Source organism: Harpia harpyja, chromosome 5 (genome assembly GCF_026419915.1).
Source record: "Harpia harpyja isolate bHarHar1 chromosome 5, bHarHar1 primary haplotype, whole genome shotgun sequence".
Classification (NCBI taxonomy): domain Eukaryota; kingdom Metazoa; phylum Chordata; class Aves; order Accipitriformes; family Accipitridae; genus Harpia; species Harpia harpyja.
The window spans coordinates 49,373,848-49,396,622 of NC_068944.1; the positions used below are offsets into that span (position 1 = coordinate 49,373,848).

Sequence of the window (22,775 nt, forward strand, 5' to 3'; positions counted from 1 at the left end):
CTTTTAGATAAATTTTTTTTCTGTCAATAGCATCAGGGCAGACCAGACTGACTCTTCTATTATCAACAGAATTAGGCTGATTAGGCATGTCAAAAAGATCAATAGCTACTGTGACAACTTGCAGCTTGCCGATTGCACTTATACAGAAAAAAAAGGATAAAACTTCTAATTAATGGTAATGGCTGAAGCAACATTGTGCCATAAATCTTATTTACATTACTTTAAATATCATTGAGACCAAGCAAAATTTAGTCTTTTTGATGCACTGAACATTTTGGACTTCATTGAAGTCTTGCTTTCAGTATCAGGGGAAACATGAAGCTCTTCATTCCTAAGATAAATGAATAGGTAAAAGATTGTGTTCACTTGATAAATACCAGTGCAAGATGTTTGTACTTGAGCAAGCTAAGAAAGTCATTAGGGGCAGCGTACCCGACAGATACTAATGTGTTGTACCTTCCAAAGCTGCAGTAAATCTAATAACCTGTGACTGAAAAAATGGAGAAAGTAATAAAAGCGTGTCATGAAATCAAAAATTGTAAGAAACTTCCTGACATGCCCTTTTGTTATATTTAATATATGCAATAGCACAGTAGACATGTTTGTTGTTAACATGCTGTTGTATGAGTCATTGGAAAGGCCTTGCTACCAGGTCCTCCTCCCCATTTTTCCTGGCAATTTCTCAGAGGAAGACTTCCTAAGCAGTCTTCAGGGTTTTAACCAGGTTACTCCTGACTGACTACATAATATTTTTCTAATTGTTATTTACATCCTATCCCCTACATATCACATGGGAACCTGCAGAAAATGCAAGCACTGTTATCATGCACTTTGTGTCTCTCTTTCTACTAGACTTCCCTGCCTGTAATTGCATATTTGTAAAATGAATCAGCAAAATAATTTCCTCACCTTTCACATCTATTCCTCTGAATCTGCTCTATATGTTATTTAGTCCACAATTAAAAAAAAAACTCAAAACCATAAAACTTTTAAGACATTTATAATGTAAATAATTAATTTACAGCCATTAGAATCTTAGAGTTGATGCAAAAGAGCTTGAAAAGAATGGGGTTTTTGTCTCTTAAGCAAAGGATGGGGAATCAGGAAGTTTGGGTTCCATTCTCAGCTTTGCCACTGAGCCAATGTGATGGGCAATGTGTCTCAGCAGATCGAATGTGCATGTAGACTCAGCCCCTCTTTCTGAGGTTAGACCAATAGGTGCCTTTGGCCTTACAGCCAACATGTGGGAAAGGAGCATTCCCAAAAACATCGTTTAAACTCATAAAAATTATATGCTTTCCAGTCAAGAAAGTTGCAAATTTTATTTTTGCCCATTGAACAACATCGAATATACTCTTCAATGAATCTGTTTTACTTTTTTGTTGCACCCTGCCATCAGTCTTGACCCGTCTGAAGTTTCAGTCACCATTTAACTTCCTACATTTTCTGCTAAGAATTATTAGCATGGCCTCTCTTTTTGAGGTCTGTATGCAAGGCAATTCTACACAGGTCCCTTTCAGACCCAGCAGGGTGAACATGACTAAACCCTGCCAGCAAGTTCCAGCAAAATGCCCAGGCACATACAGCAAGTGCAGGAAAAGTTGTGCGTCATCTTCTCCTACCCCCTGCTAATCCCACTGAGCACAGAAGGACCACCTATGTTCAGCAGTTTAAATGGGGTACCTCCTTTCTGACATAATAAATGGGTATAAACAGAAGAAATTATCTAAGTTCTTTGTGTCAAGCTCATGCACTGCCTTCCTGTGGACCTGTGTTTTGAAAGGGTAGTTTGTGTGCTTTCTCTGTTTTGGGGGGAATGGGGACTCTGCTGTTTGTTGACCCACTGTCAGTAGATTTATCATTATTTAGTATTCATTATTCATTTATCTGCTGATTTCATTTTGATTTGGGTTTTGGGGGTTTGGTTTTTTTTATTTTTAGTCAGGACTATGTGCTTATCTTAAGCTTTTAGGTAAGAATAAGATAGTCATGGTGCTTGGTGGTTTTGAGATATCAAAATATTTAATTTTAATGTCTCAGCTTCAACTGTCAAAAAGAACTGTTGTGCCTCCAATAAAAAAAAAAAAAAGAAAAGAAACCAAAAAAAACAACAAACCACCAACCTGTGAGTTGATTCAAAGGCAAACAATGCTGTCAGATCAGGCAAAAATTCTCTCTGACAAAATACTTGCCTGAATGAGATTAATTCATCTCTGATATAATGTAATTGACCTTAATATTCAGTATTAGTGGCCTGGTTATGTATATTCTATCTAAGTAAATCAGAATTAGCTCCACAAATTTTGCTAGCCTAAAATTTATAAGCATAGAGTCAACCTCTGAGTGCAGTACAGAAACAAGGACAGCCAAATACTTACCACCCAGAAGCAAACCTAGATCCCTTTTCAGGGGAGGGTAATGGTGGCTTATAAAAAGATCTCAAGCTTTTTGCTGTAACTTATGGCTGGTAAAGAAACATCAGATTTAATTGAAGTAACTCAACACTTTAAATATAAAGACTGATTTCAGTTTCCACCCCTGAATATTTTTGGCAATGTAATTTTCACTAATTATGGTAGAGTTGCTCTTCTTTTACCTCCCTGTATTTTGGTTGACTCCAGTAGACTTTGGATGACTTGTGGAAGGTGCTGGGTTGGGTTTGGTTCACCCATTGTTTGCAACCAACATTCCCCAGTCCTGTGTAGGGAGAATAGCCATCAGAATAGTAACGTAGTGTAGATACCAAAGCAGCAGTATGAGGTACAGTGGGAAAGTGGTACAAGAACAGGAAGGGGACACTGGTGTTTTCTAGGCTCTCACTGGGACACTGAAATCCTCTGCAACAACTCAGGCCAGCCATTGGGTCTGTGTTTGGCTATGGATTTGAGCCTATCAGCTTAATCCTCAAATACTTAGATTTATCTGAAATTGAGCAATTGCCATGCATCACACATTTTTCTTAGCATGTCAGTCTTTGAAAGTAAATAGCTTTGGTTCCCTTAAAAAACAGTCATTTCACAGGCTTTATCAGTATGCTTGAGCCTCAAGAATGCTGAATGAAAAACCCTCAGAGGAAACATTTTTCTGCTGAAAGTTTTCATGAAAGTAAAGAGGGGTAAACACTGAAAAGCCAAAAGGTTGTTATTTTTCCATATAAAAAGACACAAATTTTAAACATTTTTATTTTTTCAATACAAATTGCAGAGCCACTGCAGTTAGTGACCCAATTATTCCAAAAGGTCTCCGTTTTTTGAGAAAATATAAAAGTGTTACTAAGAAGATTTTCTGCATGATTAATATCAAAACATGAAAGGCAGATTGAATTTATCTGTACATAGGCATTTACAGACCTCAGAAAAGGGAAGTTATTTAGAAAGTGATAGAACTGTAATTGCCATTTCAACAAAAAAGCAATCAGTGAGGAATAAAACAAGCTCAGTCTGCCAAAATGAAGATTTGGAAGTTAATCAAATGCCATCTTAGCCAGCCTGTTATGCTGATATGTGTATCTGAAGTTTCCAAATTGTTGTTGCTATTGATTTCTAAAAGTACACTACAGTTTTATAATGTCTTTCAAAATGAGTAAGTTGTGTTCCAGCCCCAATAAATAAAGAATCAAAAGGCTAAATTCTTCTCTGCTTCCTCTTTGCAGGGTTATACTAATCCCTTCTCAGCTATTAGGTGATTCTGCACCATTTGCAGACCACAATGTAACCTCAAGTCCACCATTTTGCTTTGTAATTTTTCTTTTTAAAGGAATGTCTCTTGAAATCCTCATAAAAGAGAAATATTATGCACTACTATGAACTTTGCATTCAAATAAGTATTACACAGGAAAATGCCAAGCAAAACCTGTTTAAAATAGGACCAACTTTTATTGTCATTTCCATCTGGATCACATTCCCATATCAAGTCTTTCACAGGTAGCAGTCTTTCGCAGGCAACTCTACATCCTGTATGTTTAACTGACTGTCTTAATTCAGTACACTGTTGTCACTATTTAAGTATCCATTGTGCATCAATGTTAGTCTCATTCCTCTCCTCCTTCCTACGGTTTCCTCTGAGCTTTCCCAGTATCTCTGTCATCTCATGCTAAATGCTTCCAGCTGCTTCCTCCAGCAAGCTCTCCTCCCCATTCCTTCTCTATTAATTTGCTTTTTACCTCGCTCCACCTGGTCTTTATGTTGAGTAAAACTTCTGCCTCCAAGTAACTGAAGAATCTCCTGTTGATTAGATAGGACATTCCTGATCTCATTACCATCATTGCATACAATTTCTTTTTCCTGCATGGGTGCATTGTGTTTTTGATATCTATCTAAACTCTAATTTGGAAATACTGGGAAAGTTTAGCAGGTGTTTTCTGTGTAATTAGTTTAAGGTAATTCTCCTAGTAAGCTCCTACTTTCATATATTTTAAAAACACACTACTTAAAGTGTAGGCATAGTGAGTGGCCTCAGGGTACAAGTTTTAGTAGTTCCTTTATACATTAAGCTGTGTGTTCAAACCTGCACCCTTGGCATTGGTAGGACAGGAACTATTGCCTTCAGCATTAATACTAACTGGACCAGCACCTCACACTGGGGAATTCCTACTCCTCACATTGAGCAGAGGTTAATTCAGTAGGAAATTTATTCTACAACTTTTTGACAGCATCTCCTTTGTAGCATTCAGAATGGTAAAGGACGATCCTTACCATGGATCCTGCTAGGACTCAGCTAGACTTGCTTCTCATGGAACAGGCCCAATCCCAAGAAGCAAAAAACACCCAGCGGTCTCCAATGAGAGTCATACCTCTGGGAATTCACTATGAACATCCAATCATATTCAGGGTTAAAGGAAAGTGGGACATTTTCCCCTTTGCTATATTTGGCACTGGATCCCAAGAAGGTGTGGAGCTGCTGTCAAGATACACTGTTACAAGCTGAGGGAATTCTGTGGGCAGCATCAGTGAGGCCTTACTGCATTTGGTTTGGCTTTGTCAGCCAAGAGTGAATACGAAATGGAGTGTTGGTGGTGGGAGCACAGCTTCACCGTGGGGTAGCCTTGTGAGTGCGTTCTGGGTGATGGCTTCAGGGCAACCAGTTCTGCAAAAGCACTACCTTCCCATCTTCCCACTTCTTCCATGTTCTCCTGCTCCTGCAGCCCACCCCATACTCTGCAGAAGGTCCAATGCCTCCAGCTTCAGATCCTTCCCACTATCACCAGAAACTACACTACTAGTCCCTGAGTCTTCTCCTACTGCTATAAAGGACCTTGTAGAGGAAGATTTTGCTGCAAAAAGCAGTCAAGTAGGAGGAAAACCCACAGAGTAAAGTGAGGGGGACAGATCCACTTCTTCCCCTCCCCCTCCTTGCTGCCCGCATAGTCCCTCTCAACAAAGGTCTCAAATTATCATGGTAACTCTAATCCCAAAGTTGTTCTTTCAGCCTCACACCTGACCATCATCTCAACTGCAGCATGTCCTCACTGGCACTCTCCAAATATGAGATCCTGTCTCCACCACTACACCCAACAGTATTCATCACAAATCTGCCCACACGGGACTCTAAGAAAGAAAAGATATGTTGGTCTAGGGGAAAAATCAGTATTTGATAGGGCTATCTCATTTTTCCTGCTGATTTTTATCGGGCAAACAAGTGAAACAGAGCATTTCAATACAAAGGAGGTAGAAGTTTGTTTTCACTGAGTAAAACAGCCATTCTTACATGTACTCACATAAGTACTAACACTTCAAAGCAATTAAACTGTTCACTGAACAGAAAAACTATTCTGTAGTGTTTTCAGCAATTCCAGTATGATTGACAGAGTACAAAAGATAATTATTAGGTTTCATCATTTGAAGAAAGGTTTAAAGAAGGTGCAGCTGCTTCCTTTAATTATTCTTTATTAATATTTACCAAACTGTACAATTCCTCCTGTATGTTATATGCAGTGAATATTCTATCACTAGCTCATTATAAAAAGTTTTGCTTTAGTGCCATAATTTTGTCTGTCATGTTTTACAAGCGTTACAAATGACAGCAGCAAACCCATAATACACATACACATTCACATTCCACTGCTAACACCTACTGAACTCAGCGTTTACATTTCGTATGGGGGCATTATACTAAATCACCTATATAACTGTGTTACTTAATCAGAGATTTCATGCTTTAAATCAAGGGACAAAGCACAAGGTGTATCTCAAATGAACACAGCTGTGAAGTCAATGTGATAGCTAATACAAATTCAAGGTTCCTTGGTAAGCCCCGTTCGTTGCTTATGGTTTTCCGTTCATGATGATGAATGCTGTGTAAAAGCTAATAGAAGCACATGCCCCCATGGTACCTTACAAACATAAATTACTGGGTTTCGCACTCAGTGAGCTGCCTGCTTAAGAGAGAAAAGGATATTGTCTTGAGTTAGACGCAGCAAATAATCAGAATGGCAATTTGCACTACTACTTTCTGTAATGCATCCTGATTTTTCTCATTTTAGGGAAATATCTGGATCAATAATGGCTAACCAAGATTTGGGATTTTTTTTAAAAAAAGACTCTTCTGCAAACAGATTCAGTTTTTCACCTCCTTGCCTGTCCAGAAAGTACTTTTCATAATCAGAAGAAATTATTAGAAATGAAACAGAGTATGCCATCCTAGAGGACATAAGAGCAGCATCTGTGGACCTGGATTCAGTATTCTCAGTTGTACAGAAAACAGTATAGGAGTGAGCATCAGATGCAATCAAAGCAATCGCACTACAGTTGCAGTTTGAGGTAGTGCAAGTATGAGGGCCAGTGTTGTGAGTGAAGGACAGTGCAGCAGCTGCATTTTAATGGGGCTTGTAGTTGTTTTGCAGAAAGTGATGTAAGGCAGTCACATAACCCACTGCCAAAGCCTAGTCAGACACCAGCAGCAACCTGGGAAGGTGTCAGGCATCAAGTCTCCTACTCAGCAGGAGCCTGACAGAGGTAGAAATGCAATTTTACCTGAAACCAAGCAGTGGTCAGAATTAGCTTCAGATGCCTCCCTTACAGTTATTAAACTCAGAAGTCTGGTCCTGAGAATGGTTTGTCTGGCAAGGAAAAAGAGGCAGGAAAGCAAGAGGAAGGATATTTGAGGCTTTGGGTTTCAAGCTCATGTGTATAAGTGCACCATCATCTCTCCATCCAGTGTTTAGCTGCATTTTCTCAGAATTTCTAAGATTAATGTTATCATGAAAGCTATTCAAAGCAATAGATTGTTTAAAAACAGATGCATTTTGTCAGATGAACATCTTGCATATACTTGTTGGATGCTCTTATTGCTTATAATTATTGTGGGGTAAACCATACGGTAAATTCTGTAACATTCATGTTCTGTGGGAGTTTTATCTAAACATTTTCTTAATGTACTACAAGGGAAGATGTTAATTGTGTACATCTCTTGTATCATTTAGCCGTGGTGCATTCCTAATACTCCTTCCCAAGGATATATGCTCAATTTACACTCTCAGATAGTAAGATTTATTCCTGTACATCTAGGTCTGGAAGATGAGCGTGATGAAGAAACTCCAGCACGTTTTCCCATAAACCCTGTGAGAAAGAAACTAGGTATTTATAGGGAAGAAGAAACAAAGCCCTATTGTTTACCCTTTTTCAGAACTGTAAGGAAGAACAAATAAACCAGACCAGGAAAGAGGCTGAGTTCTGTTTGGATCCAGCTAGCAGAGATCAAAACTCATGCCTCCCACAGACAAATAAAGTCCACCTGAACAAGTTTAGAAAAGTGAGCAGCATTGCCCTTGCCACAAAAGTGGTGGCCACCATTACAGCTTCCAGCTGCTTGGGGAGGCTGGGGAGAGGGGGTGGCTCACCTCATTCTAAAAGAATGGTGCCTGCAGCTCTTTAGCATATATTGAGCTTACCTTCTCATAAAAGGCTTTTAGGAGAAATACAGAGTGCAAACTATTCCTATTGTGTCGTGCTTGCTGACTACAAAGCACAGAGCTTAGAGGAAATAGTCCCCTGGCAGGTGATCTGATGGCCAGGCACTTCCACAAAAAATGCCCTTTAGATGCAGGGCATTCTTAAAGATCTACAGATGTAAAGACTGGAATTATCTAGGCTTTGAGGGGAGGTAATTGATAAAACCATTAAACTTCTAAAAGACAGGACGAAAAACTCTCTAGATTTTTACTGAATTTTATCTGATTTACTCCATCATTTTTAGTGATTATAGTTTGGGGCCCATTAAGTAGAATTGCACTTTCATTTAGTGAGGTGTTTAATGTTGGCTTTCCAATGTTATATACATTGTAATAATGTAAAGTTAAAATTAATTGAATCTAGTATAATTTGAGTCTGGCCCAAATGCTAGAAGGATCATAGTGGAACTATAATAACAGTAGCAATAGCATTTCTGGAAGACTGAAATACAGTGTTATGCCTAAGACGACTGTTTCCAATAGCTCATGCTCAAAAAGCCATCCAGATAGGGAAAAAAAACAGCAGAAATAATTTCAGGTGGAAAATGAACCAATAAATATTCCATAACCTATCTCCAGCTTTTTTCAGAGATTATGATGGCAATTAGGACAGAATATACTATTTCTTTGATATTGTCTATGGCTGCCAAGACTATATGCTCAGTTGGGTTATTCAATTCTTAAAATGCATTATGTTCAAATCACGCATTCTAAAGCGGGTTTCTGTTAGAACTACATCAAATGAAAGCCATATTGCTGGCTTAAATGTAATTCAGTTCATCCTTGTTGTGTCGGGATGTTTTTTATATATATAACAGGAAGAAAATGAAAAGATTAAAAAAAACATTAGTCATCATGAGGTTTTTTAATATCATCAGCACTACCATAAAGCCAGCTGATAAATTGCACACTATTCAGAAGAAAGAAATAGAATGAAATTAGTATTGCATTACGCTAGATTAATCATAGCCTTGGGTTACTGTCATTCTATGGAAAATAAAAGCTTGACTATTTCAGATTTTCAAGTTTCTTCTCAGCCTTTAAGATTATTTGCCTTAAGAGACAAATTACAAGCCCATGTACTGAAAGAAGAACACAAGATTTTGGACTAGTGGGGTTGGTAAATTTTTATCATTGTTTCTAAACAACAGCAAAGCAGCACTGATGACTTGGATCCAGATGGTTAGCAGTAACGCTTCATAATAGTAGCCTAATGAAGCTTTTTAGTGCTGGTGACAGGTAAATGCTTGAAAGGTTTATGGCAGGGAAAAAGCTTCAATAAATAACTTGAAAATCTGTCTCTCTTCTTACTTGCATAATTGTTGCTTTTTATAATGGCATAATGGAACAGCAAAGCATAGGTGAAGAAAAGGCTAGCAAAGAAGAACTCTTTCTGGCACTAATAGCATGTACAGTTGGTTTGGGGTTTTTTTACTTCTTGTAAGATCAATAGCTACTTTACAACCATTAGGCCTCTCTCAGACTTAACAGGAAAATTTAAAAATCTTTTTCATATAGTTAAGTCTGTCCAGGGATCAGGAGCTAAAAATAGGGGAGATGAAGACTTTTCCCTATGCAAGTACAGAATAATAGTTTCAGGATATTTTAACTGAAAGAAGAAAGTTCTGGGATCTCTCACATAAGCTTTTCTCCCTAATCCTGGTTACCTGTGAAGAGTACAACCAGAAATCTGGTGCTCCCTTTGCAACAAGGGGGAATCTGATGGCTGAGTGCTTCAAAGGGCAGGAGGCCAATCCTGCAGGCACTCTGATGTTTCTGATAAAACCTTTTTCATTGGAAAACCCAGTTTTCAATAAATGGAAATTTTAACAGAAATTGTCCCTTTTTTTCTGGGGAAGAAAAAGGCAGACTTAAAACTCACTGAAAGAGGGGGAAATTGGCTGAAAAGAACATCTGGACATTTTTCAGGTTTTGATCAGAAGTGCACCAGGTTTTGCCAGCTGTTTTCAGTCTCAGTTATAGAAATTATTACAAAAAAAAAAAAAGTGAAGAAGAAATTGGCTGAAAGATATTTTTCCTGTCAAAAGTAAAAAAAACCTTAGGTTGAAAATTTCCCTTTAAAACAAGAAACCATCTACTTCTGTTAACATTTTCTACTGTCAGTTTTCCAAACAGATGTGATTGGGAAAGTGTTGTCAGTTTTTCTGTGGGTAGGTGGAGCTGCTATATCTTATGCTCCCCTGCAGCATCACTGAACGCTTAGTTGAAGCTGGTAGCATTAATAGGTCGTGTAGCAGGACTCTCAGATTTTTAGATGCAACCTTCCTCCAGTCTCTGCTGGAAGAATGACCCTCAAAAGTATTGGCTGACACTGGATTTTTGCTGTTTCACACTGTAGCTGGTAAAACAACAACAGAACTCAAAGGATATGCAATTAAAGCCTACGGCATGTACACAAGAAAAATAATAAAATAGACAATGTCAAAAGGGAAGCCATTGAGGAAAGAACCATTAATCTGGTAACTATAAGCATTGTTTAAGCACACAGTCAATGTAAATGGTCCAGAATCAGGTATATAAATAGTGCAATGGGACCGAAGCAAAGAATCCTACAGGCAGTTTATTTAGATTGAATGCTATTATGCAAATAAAGCATTTCATTGCAAAGCAGCTAAGATACATACTTCTATTTTCTGCTGCTAAAATAGAAATTATTCAGCAGTTGTTTGCATAGCATTATTGAGGGGAAGTATACTTCAGCCTCAACAGCTCTTGCTTGATTCACTGTCGTTATTTTGGGCCATGCAGTCTAACTTAGGACTGCTGCACAGTCCTGATTGTCCACTGCTGCAGAGACATGACTTCTTTTAGCCCTCAAAAGTTTAAGGTGGGAAAGTCTGTTAGATATCAATATTTGATTGATTCATGAAAAAGTCAAGTCATAGTCTTCCTCCCTCTTTTCCCCAGTTGTCTTGGCTTCCTTTTGAGTTTCTGCTGGAGGAAATTCTGTGCCTTCATACTAAAGTGAACATTTCATTTCTCAGTTTCTACAGATCAAGTGATGAGATGTCATGTGTGAACCCCCTGAAGGCTGAGAAGAGAAACTCTGACTCCCCCACAGAAAATTGTGAACTGCAGTTTCTTACTGGCTAGCAACACCTTTGATCAATTTGTATGAAAACTCCATTTACTTATTAAAATGGACGTTATTGTTCAAATATTAGAAATTCCATTTCTTATATGTTCTAAGCTGTACAATTGTCAGATTTTTATGGTTTAGATTGTAAATGTGTTTTTCTCTGGCTAATTATTGGTATTATTTTTTTAATTTTGATGTCTGAAAGGCCAATGTACTGTATCATAATAATATGAAGGACATATTTAACAGGTGTGGGAAACACTGTATACAAATATATATTTCTAAAAGCTATTTTTATGATTAGCATGTTTTACTGTTTTACCATATTTAGGGTCAGGTGATACTGCACTTCTTTGTTTACAGCTTAATTCAAACAAGATCACAATTAAAAACATTGTATGGTATTTTCTATTATTTTATTTATTATATTTATCATTGGAATAATTATGTTTACTAATAGGGATAGCTGCTAAAAAGTGAAAATGTCAAAATAAGAGAGCAATCCTTGATAAACTATAAATTGGATCGTCCTGTAAATCCCTTTCTTCAGATAAACACTCTGTGATGCCATTCGCTAGACAGTTGTTACAGCTGTTCCCGCAAGTCTCTAAAGGCAGTTTGTTGTTACCATATGGAAAGTTTACATGACAGTCAGTCACCTGTCTAGCCAGGTAAATTACTTACAGACTGCCAATTTCTGACAACCTGAGTTAGCCTACTGATTACTTTTTGGTTTATTTTCTGGCAGTAGTCTTTCCACTCCTGAACCCCTAAAGCCTTCCTAAAGCCTGCAGTTGGAATAATTAATTATTACAGGTGTTGTAGGGGGAATCTCAGTATAGAATTTCTTAATAAATCATATTTCTTTTCAAACAGAATGGATGCATTACTTCTCTTGTGTTACTGAGATATTAAGGGTATCAAAGCATATATGATATGGGCACAAGGTCTTCTCTAATGAAAGTACCAACTTGTTCACCATCCCAAAGCTAGACATCCTTAGCACTACAGATGACATGAAACAAGGAATAGATATTTATTTATCTACATACTTATGGGAGATGATGTACTCCTATGGAAAAAGACATGTCTAAAGTCATTGCAGGGGAAAAAATTACTTAATAGCTACAGCCTTCCAAGAGGGAGACACATTAATTTAAGAAGTACCTTACACAGTCAAATGGAGCTCAGACCCAGCTGTGTGCCAGTCTGCAGCACAGAGCCTTGATGTCCACTGACATTGGTGGCCAGGGGTATTTGGTATCATCCAGCACCACAAAGATGAACCCTTGCCTTGCCCTTTCAATCATTCTCTGTAGGCTGAAAGCAAGAGAAAGATAAAGGTACCAGAGAGACCCTTTAATAGATCAAACTTTCAATTTCTATAAAAACCAGTAGTTTCTGAGATGATATGTTCACTTCAAACAGTGGGGGTATGAGGACGTGGGAGCTCAAGTTCTCCAGTCAGGTTTCTAGCATGGGAACTGTCATCAAAGGACTGATATTCTTCAAACATTTAGAAGAAGAGCATACATTTAAATTTAATTATCTATTATTGAGTGGGAATTTACTTCACTAGGAGACTATGTAACATAGCACTCTCAGTTATGTTTGTGTATCTTATATTTAGCTTGTCTATTGTCTGTGGAGTTACATGGTTTACCTAAGTGCTGAGTAGTACCTAGCTACTTAATTAAGGAAAGAATAGTACAAGTAGTTACGCCTGAGCATAAAGAATCACAGCTTTAGAATCCACCAAGGCTGACTCTCCCAGAAAAGTGCAGCAAAAAATATTACTTCTGTGTAAATGAAATGTTAGGTCAAATCAAACGGTGAACTATTTCTCCACTTTCTATCTATTAGTATAGGTTATGATCATTTTTAACTGTAAAAATGCAAAAAGAATTGCCATTTTGGGATCTCCATCTTTGGCTGACAGTTAAAAAAAAAGAACTCTGAACCTTAGCAGCTCAACGGGCATTTTGCCCATTTCAATTATGTAAACTGTTGGCTGCCTTAAAAGATGCAGAATGTCATCCAAGGAGATCAGTTCTGATGTTGGTGTTAATAAATTATGTATGAGAAACAGCTGGGTGTATCATCTCTTCACCACCTCCATTCCAAATGAGCTAATAATCACAGAAAGCACTCTATTAGATTTTTACAAATTCTTTCCAATCATTACCCTTAGACTACATATTCACAGAAATGATTGCACTGTCATAATGTCGACACTGTTTCACACCACACTTTAAGTCCTGAATATATTTTGAACACAGAAAGACACCTCTGATAACACCATGAGGCACTACTTCATCTGCAAGCCAGAAGATTGTTGTGCTGTGCAGTCGATTACTAGCAAGGTTTCTTAATGGCATGTTTGCTTCAAATCACTACAGAGGATGCTGGTAGCTTCAACAGAGCTTGATAGTTCTCTACTTTTCATGTATGCGGTATGCTCGGTGTTGTTTGCCATCACTACCTATACTTGTTTTACACGAGTTTTGTCTGTTGTGGGGTTTTTTTAACGTTGCTCATCCCTTGCAATATGGAAGAATAGGGAACATAAAGGATCTTGTCAATCAGCTTGGATAGTCAACAGTCATAAAATCCTTTATGGACAGTCCTGAATTAAACCAATTCACTTTCTACACAGACCTATAGACTCTGTGTATTTCAGATATTTGTTTCAAACCTGTGCAGATGCATGAATGGAAAATATTTACTAAAAAGCTTTAAAGTTTGGATCAAGAAAAAATATTTTTACTTTTGTAAACTCTTGTATTACATATTATTGCAGTTCTTATTAGTTTTCTCTGTAGATCCATTTTTAGTTCTGAAAAATCATTGTACTTAAACTATGTAGATAGCTACAATCTTGTAAGCAGTCATATTTTTAATAGGTGCCACTGCAAGTTAGACTTAAAACATTCAGGGTTTGCCCATGTAGAGCAGATTGATGGTTCATTACAGTTTTCTTTAAAATGTTGTAACATAATTTTTACATGTCTGTAAATAAATATTTTCTCTGATTTATGCACTAATTCAGTTTTGTAATTTCTTCTCTTAAAATGTGACTAAGAAATTTTCCAGGAAAAATATATTTCTCTCATGGAAAAATACCATTTAAAGTTCCGTAATACAACCATGCTTCACAAACTTTCCAAGCAGAACAGACAGAAAGAAGCATCCACCTTATGAAGTACTTATGTTAAGTAAGTAAGATGAAGAAAAATGTGGTAAATACTGCTATCATTTTAAGTTTGAGAAATTTAAGGACCAGTCCTGTGTTAAAAAATGACTGAGAAGAAATGTGACAAACTTCCTAAAAAAAGTAAATTCTTCAGTGGGGTGAGAGAGAGAGAAAGAGAGAGGCCCAGTGGTGATATTTCATTGACTTTGAGGAATGCATTTTCTTAATCTTGGAAGCTTCCAGAGGTATCACTAAACTAGCATGAATATAACTTATGAAAACCATATTAATAATAGTTAAAATTTTCTGTTCAGTATTCAAACACATTTTTTATTCATCGTTTATTATTCCATTCACAAGGTGCTGCTGTACAGGCAAACTAAGGAAAATTGGTCCGCAAAGTCTACAAGAGTGTTTTTAAATTATGTTGGAATTGTTGGGAAGCAAGACTATTTTGAAAGGTGTGTGATTTATATGTGGCACGTAATTGTCTACATTTTTAAATGTGTTGTCCTTACTGTTACAGCTATGCCAGATTTTGCACAAGTTTGTGAACTTCATAAACAGCTTACTCTTATTATGTACAATACAGGGCCAATTCCTCATTGAGAAAGAACTCTGCTACAGATTAAATAGTAGCCAATTAAAATAATTTCTAATTCCTTTTTATTAAAGAAGGTAGCCTGAGAACTTCAAAAGTTTCCAGTTTCCATGTTCAGAAGAATCCTCAATAGTCTAGAAAATTTAAATAAGGAATACATCTGATTTGAGAGGAAAGAGGATAACAAAGTAAGATAATTTCATTTTCTGTACTTGTCTGTCAAGATCTTATGTAATAAACATCATCAAAAAGTTCACTTTGATAATCTTAAGTTCTGTGTTGGATGATACTGGGCTTGAGGGCAATTATTACTGAAATTAAGGCATCAATCAGCCAAGAATAAGCAGGGAGAGCATCCTGCAGTGTTAGATGGATAAAACGTCAAACAATCTAACATTTTATGGGCAAAGGAGCAATACCTTACAAATATTTTTGGAACACAGAAGTACTTAACCTTTTGCATGATTAGTAATAAAGTATAGAAAATATAATTTATGCAATTAAATTGTAGTCAGGATTATATTCCAGTATTTTTTTGTTTGCTCATATGAACATCCATTCTGAGCCTCATTCATTGCCATTAGGGACAAAGACAAATATTTTTGAGTTTTGAACCTGTAGGGAAGACCATTATAAAATTAATGCAAAATTATTAGAGGAGTGGGGGAGTTTTCCACATAAGTAATAGAATCCTGTCTCTTTGCCTTAAGAGCCCAGAAGGGTGGCTCCAAAGCAAAGCATTGAAAAGATTTTTGTCATGGTTTAAGCCCAGCTGGCAACAAAGCACCACGAAGCTGCTTGCTCACTCCTCCCCCACCCCAGCCCTGGTGGGATGAGGAGGAGAAAATATAAAGAAAAGCTCGTGGGTCAAGAGAAGGACAGGGAGTGATCACTCACCAGTTATGGTCATGGGCAAAAGACAGGATCAACTTGGGGGAAAAACAAAATCAATTTAATTTACTACCAATCAAATCAAAACAAGGATAATGAGAAATAAAACCAAATCTTAAAACACCTTCCCCCCCACCCCTTCCTCCTTCCCGGCTCAACTCCACTGCCTGTTCTCTCTCCCTCCTCCCCCCCAGCAGCACAGGGGAACAGGGAATGGGGGTTGGGGTCAGTTCATCACACGCTGTCTCTGCTGCTTCATCCTCTTCAGGGGCAGGACTCCTCACACTCTTCCCCTGCTCCAGCGTGGGGTCCCTCCCATGGGAGACAGTCCTCCACGAATTTCTCCAATGTGGGTCCTTCCCACGAGCTGCAGTTCTTCACAAACTGCTCCAGCATGGGTCCTTTCCACAGGCCGCAGGTCTTCAGGCACAGGCTGCTCCAGCGCAGGCTTTCCCATGGAGTCACAGCCATCTTCAGGGGCATCCCCCTGCTCCGGCTCAGGCTCCTTTCTCCCTGGGGCTGCAGGTGGGCATCTGCTCCCCCACTCCCCTCCATGGGCTGGGGGGGGACAGCCTGCCGTCTCACCAGGGCTGCAGGGGCATCCCCTCCTCCAGCACACCTCCTCCCCTCCTTCTTCACTGATCTCGGTATCTGCAGAGGGGTTCCTCTCACATTCCAATCCCCCTACTCACTACCAGTTCCCCTTCTTAAATCTGTTCTCCCAGAGGTGCTACCACCCTCGTTGATGGGCTCAGCCTTGGCCAAGGCGGGTCTGACTTGTAGTCGGGGAAGCTTCTAGCAGCTTCTCACAGGAGCCACCCCTGCAGCCCCTCCCCTGCTACCAAAACCCCACCACACAAACCCAAAACAGTTTTCTTCTCTCACAAATTCTTCACTCTGGGACAATAACCTTGTTCCATGTCTGCATAACTTCAGGCTTTTATCTTCCCTGAAAGAAACTTGTAGAACTTCTCCATGGTAAGAGCTCACCAAAATCACCCACTCAGATCCAGCAGCCACAGATCAGAAAAGCCATCTCTGTATGGTTAGGCTCCCACACAAGAGGAAGGATAGTGTGTGTGGTGAACCTAAGGACAGTTGGACACCCTGAACTAGGATGAAAGATGTCTGGTTTGGCCAGTGGCTGCCTACCTCACCAGTCAGCTAAGGACAGACCTGACTACAGATAGTCTATTCCTAAAGAAAGGAGAGTCCAGCCAAGGCTATGAGTAAAGATGAAAGAAAGGTTCTGTACACTAAAACCAGCACAACTTGGCAAGTTAGTACTGTAGCTCTGGGCATTTCTCGCCAATGAAATGTTCTGGCTATGAGGATGAGAGAGAGTAAGGGCACCTGTGTACAGTGTTTGAAGCCCTATTCTGGCTATCCATGCCCTTACAATGACCACCTCTGGAAAACGGGTAAGAAAACCCTTTGAGAAACTGCTTAGAGAAAACACTGAGTGCTATAGGAAATAGAGTTGTTTTTTGGATGGTGGCATTTGAGACTCATTTGAGACAAAAAGAGCTTGTTGTTTTTCATTGATGTATATTTTGGGCTTGCTATAGTATTTATTTGGTTAACCTCTCAAAGAAAAATAACTATTCTACTCTTGTGTGAACATAATTAATCCACAATTATCACATAGTGTTTTAACAGAAAACTTAATTCCCATATCATCCATCCTGTAAAAATCCAACTAACCAAGCAAAAATGTGTCTAAAGGTTATATTTAAAACTTTCTAATACTGTCTTTGCTACATATATTTAACAGCCTAAGGTAATGGAGAAGAAGCTTTGCGTGACCACTCTGTGGTGTATTACTATATGTGAATATATCTATGACGTGTAGCTATGCATATATGGAAAAAAAATATTCTTCTATTGCTTTGTGCTTTAGATAATTAGAAATGTTTCTTCTCAACTAGAGACAACTAATGTTGTGGAAAGTAAGAATTGAACTCATCCCTAGGGTATTTCTGCTGATATCAATCATTAAATGAGTACCTTCAGTGTCTACTCCAACTGGCCTCTTAAGCAGAAACTGTTATCCGCGCTCACCCTATGAGGAGTTACAGCAACATTTAGCATGTTATTTAAAGAAAAAAGAAGTTATAACTCATATTTCTGTTGCTAGTACTGCTACAGCAGCAGGAACATGGTGGAACATGGTGGAGGAGCAGAGAATATACAACAGGGTAGGGCTGCAAGTTCAACAGGGTGCTGAAACTTTAATGAGCATTGAAAGGGTCTTACCTGGGGATGACTGAGGAAATTAGCGAAAGGGGATGTGCTGCACTTGTATTCATTTTACTTTTGAAGAAACCTCCCCACATATTTATTTATTTATTTTCACTTCCCTACCTGCAATGCCATGATTCTGACTATTCTTTCAAGGGCTAAGCCTCCACATTTCCAGGTGATTTTGGTTGAACTTCATGAGAATTCAACGCTCAGCAATGTGTAGCCAGTCACATGGAAAATTAACCCACTGTTCAGAATTTTGGCATTGTTGTTTAATCCACAAGGTGGGGGAGGGATTTAATAAATGTCTGTTTATATGAGTGGCTACATTAACTGTAAATCTGTGCTTCCATTGATGGGAAAACTGTAGATGATACAACTACACTTCTGACACAATCTAAATGCCAAACTCCAAGAAAATGTACACTGGTCCTGTGAGGAGAAGGGCTATGTAATAATAACAAGATGGCAACAAGGCGCTACCACTAGTAAAATTAACACAGACAGCAGCCCATGCTCGAACGATTTCTACTGAGTGGCTGACTGTTTGCCAGCAGCAACTGGACACTTTACCTTATATTAGCCTTCCTCCATAGGTAAGTGGGTTTATATGTTATGCTAGTTTTTATTGCAAAAATAAGTTAAACAGCTCTCAGGTAAATAAGGTAGCACTGTCTTAAACCAGCAGAGAATTTGGCTTAATGTTCTATAAAGTTATTTCAGTTTTAGTTATTTAAATCATTCCCATACAGGTTAAGCAAGTTCACTATCTCTGATTAGTAGGGGAAGACCACAAACATTTTTTTTTCAGAATATTCTTGAGCTTTTAAAGCACATTTTCTTAATTTCATTTCTTTTTTTAATCTCACTTTTCTCTCTCTGTACTATGTTAAACTGGAAGGAATTATAAAAAAGTAAACATTTAGTAAATACAACATTCAGAAAGTATTTGCAAAAAAGAGGCATTTTAATTCACAAACACAATAGGAAACAAGTTTAGCAGAAAGGTATCTTTTTAGACTGACAAGCAGAATTGACAAAAATAGGAAAGCTTTCAGGTGTACAAGCCTATCTGTTTGGGTTTTTTTTCTAATTTACCCTTAGACCATCCTTATATGGCTTGATTGCCTTGTCTACAAAAACACTGCTGTTACATACAGTAAATCAAAATGCAACAGATATATGTTCTTATCAACAATGAAGCTATGCCACAACTCATATTTCTAGTCAGTCAAAATTCTGTAATTGTTGTAATTATGTAATTGTTGTAATAATGTAATTGTTACACAAATCATTGTGCATAAAACATATAAATCAGTGTCTGAAGTGATTAATTTGGGTTGGGTTTTTTTCCTTTTTTTTTTTTTTTTGGCCAACAGTCTTTTATATTCTGGTCTCTATCAGTACTCAACACAGGAGGACAAAGTATTACGCACTATGTGATATCAAGCAAATAAGTGCTTAGACATTTCTTTTCTTAGTTCTATGCAGGACAACTTTCAGTGATATATGTTGGGAGGTTTACTGTGTTTGTGACAACATATGACATAACTTGTAATCAGTGTATCAGTGTATGAAACGCTGTTTTACAAATCTATTCATTGAGCACTATTATTTAAGGTAGCAGGCTTCAGAGAGCAAGTGTATCAGGTCATGTCTCAGGAACACAAAAGTGGTTTTTGACAGCAAGCTATATAAAATCAATTGTGCTGATTTCAAGGATGAGTGACCTTTCAGATTTGGATACTTATCCATTTATATGAGGATCATTTGTAAGTGAATTGCAAGTTCTGAGCGCTTTTGTAGGTAGGCCAACAAGGTGGAAAAAACAGTAATCCAGGAATGCTACCAGCTTAAATGTGGCTCATTCTGAACAATTTGTTCCTCACTGGCTTTGGAGGATCCAAGACATGTCACAAGATAACATGATAGCAGACATGATAGAGACAATCAATAATGGCAATAAGAAAAATGACAGAAGTCACTGCCCATGGAATTGCATGCAGGCAGCCATGTAGACAGATAATATTGCTGACTGCTCTATCAGATGTAGACTTTAAGTACAAGAGAAGCTCTGTGAAACTCCATGCTGTGCAGAGCTACAAAGAGAGCACATCATAGGCTGCTGCTGCCTGCTCAAGGCAACAAAGAACCTGAGCAGATATTAGATTTCCAGCTGCTTCCTCAGATAGCACTTTTCAACATGTCTTTTTATAGGGGACAAGCTCAAGCTTTTTACCCATCACCTTCATCCCCCTTTTGGGTGTGGTTTGTCTCATCTGTTAAACTACAAGGTTTTTCAGAGAAGAGAAATGCAGTGAAGTGGTCTCCTCCTAGGAATGAAGAGCATGAGTGAATGGGTACATGCGCACCCACCCATGCATGACCCACAAACTTGCAAATGGAGAAGATCCCTTCCCATCTCCACTGCCCAGGGCAAACTCCTTGAGGAGTGTGAACCTTCACTTTTTTCAGTGAAGTTGCAAGAGATTGAGTTTGGAGGAATAAACTCGCACAGAGCTTATGAGCTCCTCTTTAAAAACATTTTTATAGATTGTTTTTCATCTGCAGAACTCAAGCAGTCACAGAAGAAGAAGGTTGAATCCTTTCTTGGTTATAGACAGGGAATGTAGGGAATGGAGAGGCTATTTAGCTGGCTCACAGGCTTTTGCTCTTGGCAACAGCAAGAAACTCAGTGGATTACATAGGATCCTGGCCTGGTAAAATCACTACAGACTGAAAGACTCTTTGGCCTTATAGTAAATCATGTCTTTCTGTTTCTTCGTCAGCAGAGTTCTAAAACTAAATATTTCACATCATGCTGGGTATAAATTTTCACTGCTGTGAGTAATCAGCATAGTAATGGAGTTTAAGTCATAAATCACGTTTGACTTTCCAGCAAAATGCCCCAGTAGGGGTGGTTCTAAGTTAACAGTGTTAACCAGGTTTTGGAGCAAATAGTTATGGTGGTGCAGTCCTGCACCCCCCCCCCCCCACCCCACCCCCCCCCCCCCGGCCACTTTGAGATTTCAGGAAAAGCCATGCATACTTTGGGGAAAACCCCCCATTGTGCTGTTATCTTGGTCACAAGTGCAGAGACATGGGCGTCAGGCACTCTTTGGACACACCTGGGCCATCTGCTGCCTGAATTGTATACCAGAATCACTCAGCACCAGTTGTGGCCAGAATGTAAAATAATGACCAAATGCAATCATCTTGAGACCCTATAAATAGCGATCCAAGGAGAGACCTTTTGAGCTCTTGGGGACCGCAGCGGGCTGTGTGACCCAGTATCTCCCCCTGAACTGGGACGTCTCTCAGGGTAGATTTCCAAGGATTGAAAGATTGTCAAAAGATTGTCCGTCAACAATTTCACGAGGACTTAAAGGCCTGATTTCGTGAGGTTTACTGACCATCCGTTGATGAATGCCAGCACATAAAAGCGAGTAATTCATGAAACTTATGAGGAAAATTTTAATCATAGGTTAACCTGGGGGGGTTGGGTGTATCTATGCATATGCATTTGCAGTTTGGTTTGGAACTATTTTGCCCGTCTCTGTGTGATTTGGTTTGGAACTCTTTTGTCTGTCTATCTGTCTGTGTGATTTGATTTAACATCCATCTGCATGCAACCCTGCTGTAAGTTTTGGGTGATCCTTGCCATTTTCGAATCTTTAACTAAGTTGCAAATTTGATTGTAACAAAGTCAATTGAATCACTCTGTTAAATTGGCTCATAATTAAGTACTGTTAAAGTTATACAACCTAATCTTGTGATCTACCACAAAAATATTAATAAATCCTAAATTGCTGCTAAACCAAAGCCATGTAACAAAATCTCATTCGTGACAATAGTGTGCAAAAGGAAAATTATTTAATCTCTTCAAGCTGAGGTGGTGTTGTATATTTCCTTCAGCAATGATAATCAGATTTTAGTGGTCTCCATAGCAATGCAGGTGAAAATTGAGAAAGCCACAAAAGTATCCAACAGAAAATACAGAAATGCATAATATTAAGAATGCATCCCACTGAGGCTTGGTTTTCAGGAATGCTAAGAAAATTAAGCCAACATTTGCCATTGAAAAGAATAGAGTTAAGTTACCATTAATCACTACAATTGAGCAAGAATCATGCTACTGTGGCATGTTGCCTCTCTGAAAAAGTATCTCTATTTTCATATTCTTTGCAAATATTGTTGATTCAAACAAATATAAAACTTGCTGAACTATTAATTTTTGTATATTTTCTCTTGTAATTTAGTCAAGACTGTATGCTTTAATAAATAAAAATCTCCAGATCACATGGAGCCGGAAATTTGCCGAATACATTTCAGCCTAAAATCCTGACGAAATTTTTTAATTGTTTTTATCAACAATTTTTTTTTCTTCATATATTTCAAGGCCAAAAGGAAGTATTATGATAATCTGGTCACCAGCATAACCTAGAAGACAGAATTCCTCCTACTAATTCCTGCAATGCAAAAAATTAATCATCTACTCTGTTCTTATGTAAGATTAAGATCCTTTATAATATCAAAAGTATCTTTTAGATCCTGTATCATCAGACTCTACCCTTCACAGCCTTTATTCAGCCTTTATTTTTAATGAATCTCTCGACAAAGTCTTTAATTTGAACTTAATATGGATCCTTTCAAGCAGAGAGAGCAGCAGCAGTTCCCCACCAAGAAGGTTGCTTAATGCAACACATGGCTGAAAGATTAAGCACATTTACAGAGAGTAACAGAGAGTGCCAGGAAGACCCATAAGCTAGTAAAGGTCTGAGCCAATAAATCTAACATT

General features: G+C 38.3%; 1 protein-coding gene across 11 annotated transcripts in view; it reads left to right on the forward strand.

Moving 5' to 3' along the window:
- Positions 1-14,092, forward strand: part of RALYL (RALY RNA binding protein like) — a 404,805-nt gene extending 390,713 nt beyond the window's left edge. For all 11 annotated transcript variants that reach the window (XM_052787239.1, XM_052787247.1, XM_052787248.1 and 8 more), the window contains one exon: positions 10,954-14,092. In XM_052787239.1, the coding sequence (XP_052643199.1) occupies positions 10,954-10,971 (18 nt within the window). In that variant the 3' untranslated portion in view covers positions 10,972-14,092. The remainder of the gene's footprint in view (positions 1-10,953) is intronic.
- Positions 14,093-22,775: the final 8,683 nt, after the last annotated feature.